This window comes from Leptinotarsa decemlineata, unplaced genomic scaffold (genome assembly GCF_025532065.1).
Source record: "Leptinotarsa decemlineata unplaced genomic scaffold, Ldec_3_MD MMD2_P_RNA_scaffold_4, whole genome shotgun sequence".
Lineage (NCBI taxonomy): Eukaryota > Metazoa > Arthropoda > Insecta > Coleoptera > Chrysomelidae > Leptinotarsa > Leptinotarsa decemlineata.
Window position 1 is genome coordinate 2,108,162 of NW_027412531.1, and position 13,763 is coordinate 2,121,924.

A 13,763-nucleotide genomic window follows, 5' to 3' on the forward strand; every position below is an offset into this window, starting at 1 on the left:
AAAACACCCCATAAAAAAAGTCAAGTGGCGTGAGATCGGGTGATCTCGGTGGCCAATCCCACGGCCCTAAACGCCGAAACCAGCGATCGTCGAAGAGTTTGTCAAGTTTCCTGGAAACTTCCTGGGTGGAATGAGCTGGCGCTCCGTCCAGTTAAAACCACGAATTCCTATATTCCTCATTCAGGTCAAATTTTTCTTGAAAACCCATTTCTTTTGTAACATGAGGATTATGATCAGCCCAAAAATGTTTATTCCTTCTATTGAAAATACCATCCCTCATAAATTTTGATTCGTCGCTCCAAATTATTTTTGACAAAAATTCCCGTGTATGAATCAAAAGGGATTCACAAAAATGTATTCTACGTTCGAAGTCTTCTGCTTTTAGAGCTTGAACTTTGGTAAATTCATACGGATGCATTCCGTGATTTTTCAAAATTCGTTGTACTGAAGCATGTGATACCCCTAAATCATTTTCTGCACTGCGAATGGAAGCTTCTGGATATGCATAAAAATATGCCAAAACGTCAACAGTATTGTCCTCATTTGAAGTAACAGGTTTTGGTAATGTTGAAGGCGCTTTTAACATGGAGTTGAAGAAATTATTTTGTAATCTTAGAAACTTCCTCTCGTTTATTGGTGTTAATTCAGGATACATTTGGTTGAATTTTCTACAAGTCCTGGCAATGATTTGATCACACTGTCCGTGTATAATGAATAATTTCATAAGAACTTCGTTTGAATAATCAATATTTGCATTCATTTTTGGCGATTTTTTGAAACACCGTCAATAACCATTTATCAATTACTTATAAAAGTCACCAAACTGTCATGAGCTTGATATTTCCACGGCCACCTAGAAATCAAATTCTTTAAAAATTATTTTTTGTACAGCTGTTATTGAAAATATCTTTGATAGAAACACTTCAATCAGAACACCTACCAAAAAATAATTTAGAAAAGTTTACACATGCAGTTCGTGCCATTGGTAATATTAAATCCCTGTGAAGTTACTGACGATGACGAAGTAGTATTCAGTCCAACTGTAGAGGGTCCTTCATGACTAACCAATAATCCTCCTTGAAATAACGTGAGTTAGCGTATGTAGTTGTAACATATGCCTTGTAATCTAAAGATCGTGTGTTCAAATCCCATGGCCCCTATAATTTTTTTATTATCAGCAGTAACGTTATACAAAATAATTAGTATGATACATTTGTTAAAAGTGATTTTATTTTGCTTGTAAGTTTGCTCCACTTGTTAGGAATCACACGTTAAAAGGTAAGACCTCGTTAATCCTTAGCTCGCACAAGTTTCGACTTCTGAGGGTTGTCGTTCGTAGGGGTGCGACAGCTGGTTAACGGAAAAACAGATTTTGAACAGATTTTTTTTTTAACCTGCTGACGCTCGTTTTGCAATAATCCCCACTCACAAAATAAAATGCCACTTTCAACACTTATAGGTAAAACGTGGATAAGTAACTATTTTTCCACAAAAACGGCTTTATCAAGAAAACTTAAAGATTTAGGTATAGGGACAGTATATCGTCTTGAAGCATTTTTCACTATCTTTCAATTTATCGAGTAATATACAGGGGGTTTCATTCGAAAAAATGAACTTTCGACTACTTTCATGCACAATGGAAATAATAGTAATTTTATCACGCCCTGTATGATATGGAGTCGATTCCTTTGTGTTATTTGAATATTTCGAGTTTGTCCAAACTATCATTAGAATATCAACTTTTCATGAATTGAGAGTACTGATGTACTTAATTTCAGTTAAGGCTATGTTTTGGACCATATTTAGCACAATTTAGTTTTTATCTCGAAAACAGATAGAGATATATATAGGACATTATCAACAGAAAAGTATTAAAATACCAGAGCGATTTCAAAAATTTATTGATATACGGGGTGTTTCATTCAAAAAAATATAATTGCTAGGACTTTTTGATAGAAGTTGCAACGCCTCAATACTGAAAATATTTTAGATCGATAGAACAGATAAGGAAATGTTAGAGGTGGAATTTTCAGAAAAATTATGCTTTGCGTTTTCCAGAAACGTCTAACCTACCATCGACCGTGAGTCACGCTGTATTGAGTATATTCAGATGATACATCGTAGTTCTTCTATTGGTTTTGTTGATTCGAAAAAAGAAAGGCATTGATAGATGAAAGTTATACACTCCACTTGAAATTACTCGATGTTATTGTAGTGTAGCGTTTGACATTATTTCTATAAAAATATTTAAATAACTTATAATCTGGCAATGAGACTCACAGAAACCGAACGAATCGAAATTTTGATTATGATTTGCTGTAGAAATAAAGTAAGTAAAGTAAAGTAAAGGATCAGAAATTCGTGACTTATTTGATACTAAATAATCCAACCGAAAATTGAGAGAAATGAACCGTGTTGAAAATCAATGTGAATTTGTCAACATGTGTCACCCTGTATACTATTGTTGACGTGTTTCTTTATTTTTCCTGAAAATCATTGTATCAACAGTTATTCAGGGTGGAATAAATAGAATGCACTTTATGAGGTTGTCTTATGTCAGGGGTCTCCAAACTACGGCCCGCGGGCCAAATCCGGCCCGCCAGTGTCATCAATCCGGCCCGCGACAGCCACTGATTTACTGTCATCAATCTGGCCCGCGACAGCCAATGATTACCTAATTGTTGTTACTATTGCTGTGATGAGTTGAAGAAGAAAACACAGAATGATAATTACTCGGTTTTATTTACTTGCAAGGTAAAACTTAACGACAGAAATGATGACAAAGAAAACTCAGCTTAATTATCTAAGTTTGAGCATATTAATAACTAACAAATAATTGAAATGAATCACAGTAAAACAAAAACACTAATAAGATTTATGTAATTGTGATTTTCCATCGACAATACTTTGAAGTTGTGGATCAATTTTACTTGTACCAATTATCAAAAGAGATTTAAGATGCTCATCGGTTAATTGAGATCTGTAAACATCATTTGTGTACTTCATCTTGGAAAACGTTTTCTCACACAAGTAAGCAGTATCAAAAACAGAAAACAACCAACGAGCAAATTTATGCAAATTATTAAATTGTTCCAGTGAAAGACTCTTATAAAATTCCAACAAAGATGAATTTTGATATTTGTTCTTAAGCATATCACTGCACCGTGAATCAATAATTTCCATTTGGACTTCCGGAGCCAGGGTTTCAATGTCAGAATCAAAAGGATTTTGAAAAAGCTTAGTTTCATTCGTAATGACATCAAAATCTGAAAAACGAGTATCAAAATTTATCTTCAAAGCACTCAAAGTTTCGATTGCAAAATTGACGGGAAATTCAGTCTCTGTAGTGTGGCTGGATATTTCACATGTTTCAAAATGTGTGAAACATTTTTTACGTAATTGCGATTGAAATAGTATTATTTTCTGCCTGAAGGATTTGATAGTGGTGTATAAATCAGGGAGAAGCTGATTTTCTCCTTGCAATCTCAAATTCAGTTCGTTCATATGATTTGTCAAATCGACATAGAAGGCTAACTTCCACATCCATTCACCATTTCCCAAATCGGCAAAAAGGGCGCTGCTTTTCATTTAAAAAAAAATTGATTTCTGCTCGAAGTTCAAAAAAGCGCTTAAGGACTTTTCCGCAACTAAGACAGCGTACGGCAGTATGATATGGTAAATCATTTTCTCCAATATGTTGAATAAACTCGCGGAATTGTCGGTGATTCAGCCCAGTGTATCTGATGAAGTTAACAACTGATATGACTGGTTTTAGAACTTCAGACATATCCAAACATTTTCCGCACAAGGACTGTTGATGAATGATACAATGTAAGACTAATGATTTTGAACCACCATCATTTTTCGACAGCCTTCGACACAAGTGCAACCACTCCTTTATTTTTACCATACATATTTTTGTCTCCATCAGTTGTTATATATTTCAAATTTCTCCATCGAAGGTTCTTTTTATTAATGGAATTCTCAACTCCCTTGTAAATATCTGCCCCAGATGTCGTGCCATGAATACTATCAATATCAAGAAGTTCTTCATACACTTCATAGCTTTTATCTACTCCGCGAATGAAAATCAACACCTGAGCAGTATCTGACACATCCGTTGACTCATCCAATGCTGGAGAAAACCACTCATGATGTCCATTTTTATCAGACAGTTGAGATGATATATTTTCTGCGATGTCTTGCACCCTCCGAGCCACGGTGTTTGCTGACAAACTGACACTTTTAAATAAATTTACCTTTTCGGGGCATATTTCTTCGGCTACTGCAATCAAGCATTCTTTTATCATTTCTCCATCGGTGAATGGTTTGCCACGTTTTCCGATTTCAAGAGCCACACGAAAGCTGGCGCGAGTTGCAGGCTCTTGTTCAGTATTCGCTTTGGTAAACAAAGATTGCTGCGATTTGAGTCCGCGTTTCAAAGCTTCAAATTTTTCCTTCCGCAAACTTCCTGTATACTTGGAGTAACTTTGAAGATGTTTCGATTCATAGTGTCGTTTAATGTTATAGTCTTCGAGAACAGCTATGGTTTCATTACAAATTAAACATAGCGCCTTATTCACAATCACAAAATACTGAAAGTTCCATTTTTCTTGGAACGTTCTGCATTCACTGTCGATTTTTTGCTTCTTTTCCATACTAACAAATCACACATAAAAATAATAAGTCAAATCAAAATACTTTTATTGACGGGTTTTACTTTATTTCATAATAGACAGTTTCGCTTCCTTCGCCTTTCCTACGCAGACTAACTCGCAGTTGCCCCGCTAGCCTTTTTATATGCAATTATTACTGCCATCTCGAGGTGATCGGAATACACTAGCTAGAACCAGAACTTTCTCGAACCAAAGCGGTCATTGTCTATAGATTTATTTAGACAATGACGCGGTAATTTCAAATATTTAATTACGCCTAATGCCACCTAGCGGGTAGCTGAGAAAGATAGTATATAGTACCACTACATGCCACTAGATGTCGTTAAATGTCACAATACACAATAATTGAAATGCAAAAAAAGCGTAAGATTGCTTAGGTCACGCATTTTGCGACTATCCTAGTCTAGAAATCTAGTTAAGGGCAGAAATTGGCCCTTGGAACAAACTGAAAAAATCGTTATGTCCCGAAGGCTTCAAAGTTTAGAGACCCCTGTCTTATGTAATAGTTTACAAAACAAGAAAGTTGGCCTTTATAATATGACACGGTCCGTACGAAAAGTTTTTGTTGAATGGTGGAACTTGGAAAACCAAAGGTTCGGGCGTAGTTTCGAACTACTACTTAAATTTTATTCATTAACGAATTGATTCCGTTTGGCTGACGCGCACTGTATATAAAAATTAATTGAAATATTGCCATCTGAATCTTCTTCCGCAATTTGTATTGAATAATATCACTGATTGAATCAATTTGTTCTGTTGAAATAGTGAATATGAAATAATGTCATCGATTTTTATGATTTCAGAGGGCTGATCTAGCTGTTGCATCCATGACGATAAATTACGCCCGAGAGAGTGTTATTGATTTCACCAAACCATTTATGAATCTCGGAATTGGAATTCTCTTCAAGGTAAGAATATGCTATACAGGGTGAGTCAACAAGATTTCCTCGGCACATTGCTATCAGAGAAAAAAATTTATTGAACTGCTCATTTTTTTGCAGTCATATCGACAAATTCTATCTTTCAAAATGGTTTTCTCGCATAATGGGTGATTGGTCCGATTCGATTACAAATATTTTTAGCCCTCTGAGGAATTTTTGTATTCAAATTTCTATTGTCAAGTTATTCCAGAAAAAACCTATTCTGCAGACAATATTTTTTTAATTTACTACCCTACAGCAATCAAGTGGATTTTTTAGGAATAGTTGGTCAACATCACTATGATAATTTCTGGATTCACAACTTTCGGAAACATAATATAGAGTGCTCGGTGAAATCGGTCAAGTTTCATTCATTTTCAAACAGACATAATTCAACTTTTTCAAATGAAACACTCTGTATTTATTCATTCGTATCAAATGCTTCAACATTCCACTACATATTTTATCAGATGTATGCTATACAAAAAACTGATATTTTATAAACCCTACCAAGTTTTAGTAAAAGTTTCGTTTCTGACATGGTGGTGGCCGGACGTGCCGATAGCGACCGCTCACAAAGAAGGTACGCGGGCGAAATTGTTGAGGTGGAACTCATGTTGTGTATGTCCGCCGTTTTCTAACGTGCATGCAAAAGTTGAAAGAGTGATTATAAACATAGTTTTAGTATATTTGAATAAATAGTGCTCCCATTCACGCCGGTTGGAGGCCGGGGTAGACCGGATGTCCACGTGGTAGTAGGATTGCAATTAATAATATTTTATGAAAGAGACGTAAAATTTATATGTATGTATATGTCCGCCGTAGATAGACGTGCATTTCAAAAATAATAAATTGGAATGATGAAAATGGGGTGCAGTATTGCGTAAAGCAAGACTTCTGCACTTCCTGGACAAAGTTTTTATTATATTTTTTAATATAATAAAAAGAGTACTGGTCATAATAGCGCCACCTGGAAGCTGGGACCATAATTAAGCAGAAGAAAAAGTTTTAGTAATTGTTGTTACCACAAAAAAATGTATTTTCTTACGTTAACTTACTCAAATTTGTTTTTCGAATATTCAAAATAATCGCTAGTATTTGAATTGAAGGGTTATATTTTTAGGAGTGATTAATTTTTTGGGAAAGAAAGTTTTTGGCTTTCTACTACTCCATCTGATACAAAAAAAAGGGGATGAGAGAATCTTCCAAAGAAAGGAAGGAAGTAATCAATTTGAAACTCTATACATGAATGTGTAGATCATGCAAAGAAGTAACTTCCAGACACAAACTGAAAGAAAGTCCTCCTGAAACAGCTACTTTCATATAAACATTGAATTACACGAATGAAAATAATTCTTTCGAAACAAATACTTCTAAATGAACATTGAATTATACAGAAGATACTTTTCTCTACTCAGTTTGTATTTCAAACATTTGTTGTGGAATAAGAATCAGATATCATTCACATGAGTTCCTCTTTGAATGAATGGTAATAAATTGTACTCACATGGAACACTGTCACCCTCACTGGTATACACCGATGTTTTGCCTTAAGACACTTGCCCTAAGGCTCTTCAGTTCCAAATTGGATAACATTATAGAAAATACACACACTTCATTCATGAATTACGATTTTGAATGTCACGGAATAAGCTTGATCTGCTTCAAATAAGATTCCTCTTGGCTGGGATTAAATCAAATAGGTGAATGAATGTCATTACGATGTCATCGATGACATAAGCACATCCTGCATAGAGGTGTGTCTACAAGCCCCATATTATGGACGTGTTTCCTTAGCTGATAGTGGCCAGTCAGATTTTTCCTGGTCATCGCCAGATATTTTTTCGGCGCCAGCTTCCCAGGGTCGCCCAAGGTAATCCTGGCAAGATTACATCCTTTGATTTCATCCCATCTCTTTAAGGATTGAGCATGGCTGTAACATTTGACTAGTTCCGCAATTGTCGAAGTCATCAGGCCGTGGGTGCCACTTGGTCCTAAAATTCTTAGTCCAGCCGCTGCCTTGACTAAAGAGTCGGCAATGCGATCACCTTTACTCTTGTCGTGACATTTAACCCACCTCAGGATAAAGTTATTATCTACCGAAGTTTTGGCTAAATCTTGATGGCACTCTAGTACTAGCCCTGAGGTAACACGCTGTCTGTTCAAGGCTGATAGTGCTTGTCTGCTATCAGTGCAGATTGTTATGTTTTTACCAGAAATTCCTTTCTTGGTTATTTCTTTTGTGGCGATTGGACCACGCTGGTATTTCTTCTCATTCCCCACTTAATCCTTCTTTAGACTTAGTGACCTGGAGTACACTCCACATCCTGAGCCTTCTTTGGTTTTTGAGCCGTCTGTATGAATCCTTATTGCATTTCTAGCATCTGACTCTGTGTTCTGCTCAATTTGTATTTTGTAGGGTTTATTAAACACAAACTTGGGTTCAATTGCATCACTTGTTGCCTGCAGCAGAGGTTGCGCAGTGAGCGCTTTCCGCCATAGACCCAGCCTCAATTGACCCATTCCTACTTCGAGGTTTACACCAGCCGTGAGCAATCGTAACATGGCCATTAACGCAACCTCCTTAACGTACAGATCCAGAGGGGTCAGACCCGTGAATAATTCCATTGCCGCGGTTGGTGTTGTTCTCATGGCTCCTGTGATGTTTGAACAAGCCAGTCGCTGTATTTGATAATAATTTTTGGATGGCCGTTGCTTGTAGAACTTTCGGTACCCATGCAATGGCTCCATACGTTAACATAGGTCTTATTATTGCAGTGTAGATCCAGGTGGCCACACGGGGTAAAAGACCCCATGCGCGTCCCACTGTCCTCCAACATTGCTCATAAGCCACGTATGCTCTTTTTGCTCTACTCTGTAGATGAGAGTTCCATGTTAGCTTCTTGTCGAGGATAGTACCAAGATATTTCACCTCTTCAGAGAAGTTTAGTTTGCTTTTGAATATTGACCATCTCAATCTTCTTGGGATTGATTGACTGTGAGTGTTCCTTACACCATGTTTCTATCAATTTGAGCCTATCCTGCGCTCTATCGCACAGTGTGTTTACAAATTTGCCGGTCTGCAAGATAACTATGTCATCTGCGTATGCAATTGTGTAGAATCCATATTTGTTAAGGTGATTAATTAGGGTATCCAGAACTATGTTCCAGAGAAGAGGTGATAAGAACCCTCCCTGTGGACATCCCCTCATGACCAGTCCTTTCACTGTGATGTCTTCTACATTAATACTTATTGCTCTGCTAGAGAGCATCTGGAGTATCCATTCTCCTACTACCAGAGGTACATTCCTGGAGTGTAGTTGCTGGGTAATTGTTGGAAAGGTTGTTTTATCAAACGCTCCCTCGATATCTATGAATATACCCAGGGTGGATTCTTTGTTGTCCAATGATCACTCGATTCTGCCAACCACATGGTGAAGGCCCGAATCAGTAGACCTTCCCGGGGCATGCTGATTTGGATGAAGTGGGTTGTTAACAAGTACTTCATCTCTCATATACCGCTCACATAGCCTCTCCATGGTTTTTAAGAAAAACAATGTGAGACTAATTGGTCGGAATGCTTTTGGTAGGGTGTAGTATATGTGTAGTATATACCTGGTTTGGGTATAAATACTACTCTTACTTCTCTCCACTGCCAACCAGGTCCGGCATAAGAGTGTCCAGTCCCCCTGAAGTAGGGCTGGTCTTATACCGTCAGGTCCTGGTGACTTGAAGGGGAAAAAGCCCGATATAGCCCATTTTATTTTGTCCTGATCAATTACTGGACTAGCAAATTGTCAGTCGTATTGTGAAGGTGTTGTTGATACATCCATCCAGTTCGCCGTTCCAGGAAAGACAGAACCTGGGAAGTGAGTTTCCATAAGAATCTCAGCACTCTCCTGGAGGTTGGCGGCTTTGTCGCCATTTTCCCTCGTCAGGATGCCGATACTCTTATGGTGGTCATTTGAGAGTGCCTTGTGTAGCCTAGAAGCTAGTGGGAAGTCTTCGACTGCCTCACAATAGGCTCTCCAGGCTTCTCTTTGTTTTCGTCTGCAGACTTTTTTGAATTCTCTGAGATTGGCTTGATATATACCCCTCCGATGAAAAAATGTTGTGAAATGTTGAAACATTTCATACAAATGAAAAAATACAGGGTGGTCCATTTGAATAAGTTGAATTATGTCTGTTTGAAAATGAATGAAACTTGACTGGTTTAACCAAGCACCCTATATATTGTTTTCCAAAGTTGAGATTCCCGAAATTATGTTGACTTAAAAAAATACACTTAATTGCTATAGACATGCATGTGGTGAATTAAAAAAATATTTTCGGCAAAATAGGCAATGCCGCAATGAAAATTGGAATACAAAAAGTTCTTAGAGAACTTAAAAAATATGGAATTGAATGAGGTATTCATATACTGGGTGTTCCATCAAAAAATATAACTTTGTTTGGCCACGTTCGGCTGGATCACCCAGTATGCCAGAAAATAATACTGAAAGATAGTATTTATCGATGTGACTGCGAAAAAAAATTGAGCAGTTCGAAAAATTGTTTTCCACGTTAGTAATGGACCGAGAAAAGCTTGTTGACTCACCCTGTACAACAGTGAGTTGCAAGTGAATACACTGATCATTTCCAATTAGCTAGTAGATAGAAATTATACGAGCTACCTTGATATTACTAAGGTGATGAAAAACAAAAAAATTGAGCTAATGAACAACACAAAAATTATAGCAAAATTTCATTTCAGAATGAAAATATCATGTGTAACGGACTTGGTCAGTACTTGATGGAAATTAATGATTTCACAAAACCGCATTAACAGCTTCTTCAACAGTGTTCAACACATTCCATATTGAATGCTTAGTGAACTAAGTAGTGAAAAATTCACCATCAAATATGATAACATAGATTTCCATCAAGTATCAGCCAATTCATCACATATAAAAACCATTCTAGTCAAAACACTTCAACCTGCATGTTTCATCTTCCCAAAACTTTGAAAGTTTCATGACGGTACTCTGAAATATTAAGTTTCGTCAATGGTTGACGTCACGATTTTTTATCGAAAAATTGGTAATGTCATAACCCATTTTGAACAATCATTCAATGGAACTGACCAATACTTGATAAAATTTCTTATCAAAACATACCAATACAGTTTACTTTAAGAGAGCCACATTTTGCGAGCCACATTTTGCGGTCAGATCGACCACACAATTGCAGTCGCGTTCCAGCGAACTCAAGCCGCCCATTAGTCTAGTTCACATTTACTTTTTTTTGTAACATTTTTCAGTCCTGTCCAAAAATTACGAAGAAGGTGTCATTCGATTCGTATTTTTTCCTAGAAAGTTTAAGAAAAAGTCCGAAAACGCGCCGATAAAAATTACAAAAGTTATAAACAATTAAGTGAAAAAAAAAATGGGGCTTTAGTTTTTTCTTAATATCTCGGAAAATTTTCAAAATTTTGAAAATTTGAAAAAAGATTTGAAAAGATCAGTGAATTTGCGTAAAAAAAGTCCCGACTCGATTATTTATAATATTTGCAGAGCCCTGAAAATAGAGCCAAAAGCGGGTAGTCTGGCTTCCGCGCGCCTTTCGTGACTCTGACATAAAAACAAAAATAATTATTTAAACATATTAAATGTGAATATTAAGGAATGAAAAAATTCATGTAATGTTGGTATACATCATTAAATATTAACCCGCAGTCAAAAAATGTTTATCCTAATTTTAACGTTAATTATAAATTTGTTAATTAATAACTTTTTCTGAATTGAAAGTTAATATAAAAATCCCTATAATTATCAAACTAAAACTCTGGCATTTTTTTCCTTCGGTGAAGTTATTCTTAATAGGCAAAAAAATAGATTACCGTTGCCAAAATAAAAAAATTGTTTTTTTCTATTTTTTTGACAATTGAAAATTATAATTTCATGAAAAATACATTACAAATTTTTTTTTCCAATTTTTTATTGTTTCAATATCTCATGGCTAAAAACTAATTGATAATATTTTTTTTTATTTTTTATAGCTATTGTTAATAAATTTTTTATAAACAAATACATTGTTTATAAGCAATTCGAAATTTTTTTTTTGCATTATGTTAATTGAGAAAATCATGATTTTTAGAAAAAAAATGGTTTCTTAAAAAAATTTCTTTGTTGCTTAAAAATGCGTTTGTTAATTAACAATCGTTTTTTGCAACTATATAATAAAACTAAGGAACCGTTTTTTTTTAATCATAAATCTTATTGTGTGTATGTGCACGTCCACGATAACTTGATTTCCCGCTATCGGAGTAAACTTTTACATTGATTGAAAAAGTGTGTTACAAAAGATAAAAACGTAAGTATCCAGCTTCAACAATATTTATTACTTTGTTTGGTATATGCCCTTCAGTCGGGATACATTAAATAACTACTCTAATCCAAGAGTAAGAAAATATTTGAATGTTTACTCAAAAATGTGCTGCAGGGACAGTTGAAACACATGCCATGGGGGATGATTAAAACATGTTTCAACTGTCCCTGTCGTGAATTTTTCATGTGGTTCATATTGTAGGTTGTGTAAAGGTATGTTAAGTAGTTAACTTTTATTTAAGGATGCCACGAGTAAGAGTGAGAAAAACTGAGAGAGGATTGAAATTCATTTTGGCATATGAAGAAGCTTAGAAAGAGGTTACTGAAAATAATGCATCGATAAGGTTTGCAGCAGCTAAATATGAAATATATTACGTCTCTTTGAGTAAATTTTTTAGGAAGAAAAAGCAAGCAATTGAGCAAGAATCCGCTGTTCCTGTCACTATGGGTTATCATTTTGAGAGGCGAGTATTTGACGTGAACCAGGAAAAAATTATTGTTGGCTATATAATCAAAGCAGCGCATATATTCTACGGATTACCACCCAAAGAAATTCGGAAATTAGCTTTTCAGTTGACTGTGAAATATTCGCTGAACATGCCTGATACATGGAGACAAAATGCCATGGCAGGAGAGGATTGGTTTTCTGGATTTATGAAACGCAATCCAAAACTTTCAATCCGCTGCGCTCAAGCAACAAGTCTTTCCAGAGCAACTAGTTTCAACGTTACGAACATAAAACTTTTTTTTATGACAACCTAGCTAATGTTATGGACAGGTACAAATTTGAACCGAAAGATATATATAATGTCGACGAGACAGGGGTCACGACGGTCCAAAAACCTGTTGAAGTAGTAGCCGAAAAGGGAACCAAACAGGTAGGCGCACTGACATCAGGAGAAAGAGGAACGCTGGTAACCGTAGCTTTAGCTGTAAATGCTATCGGTAACAGTGTACCCCCCATTTTTATATTCCCACGGTTGAGATACAAGGATCACTTCGTCCCTGACGGTCCAGTGCAAGAAAATGAATTCTTGATATACCAAAACCATTTTCAAAAGCACACCAATGCTTCAATTGAAAATAAAGTATTGCTTTTACTTGATAATCATCAGTCACACATAGGTGCTTGGATTTCTGTAAAGAAAATGGCATTGTCATCTTTTCTTTCTCCCCACATTGTTCCCACAAATTGCAACCGCTAGATCGATCTGTCTACGGTCCTTTTTAGAAGGCTGTAAATTCAATTTGCGATGCATGGATGAGAAATAACCCAGGCAAAACAATGACAATTCACAAAATCCCAAGTATAGTCAGACTAGCTCTGCCGTTAGCCCTCACACAGTCAAATATCGTAGCTGGATTTATTAGCACTGGAATATGTCCCTTTAATAGAGATATATTCACGGAAGTAGATTTTGCTCCCTCGTATGTCACGGATAAACCAGCATCACCAGGCACTCATCGCACTTCGCCAGCATCACCAAGCATCTCAAAACTCATATTTTCGCAAGCTGACGCAGAACCAAGCACCTCAAAATCTGTATTTTCACGTGCTGATGCAGAACCAAGCACCAACCAAAAGCAGTATTCTTGCCAGAAATCGTATAACAATAGTCGCCCTGGAGAGAAATGGGTGCGGTGCATTGAATGTCGTCACTGGTCCCACGAAGAATGTACTCGACAAGAAGATCTTTACATGTGTCACAATTGCTTGTCAGAATGAATATTTTCAATTATTAATGTAATTTATTTTCTATTAGAATAAATATTTTTCTAATCTGAATGCTGTTTCAATTGTC

General features: G+C 36.2%; 1 protein-coding gene across 1 annotated transcript in view; it reads left to right on the forward strand.

Annotated features, from left to right (window-relative positions):
- LOC111516189 (glutamate receptor ionotropic, kainate 2) overlaps positions 1-13,763 on the forward strand; it is a 213,017-nt gene that overhangs the window by 109,106 nt on the left and 90,148 nt on the right. The window contains exon 10 of the mRNA XM_074186656.1: positions 5,480-5,584. Within this exon, the coding sequence (XP_074042757.1) occupies positions 5,480-5,584 (105 nt within the window). The remainder of the gene's footprint in view (positions 1-5,479; positions 5,585-13,763) is intronic.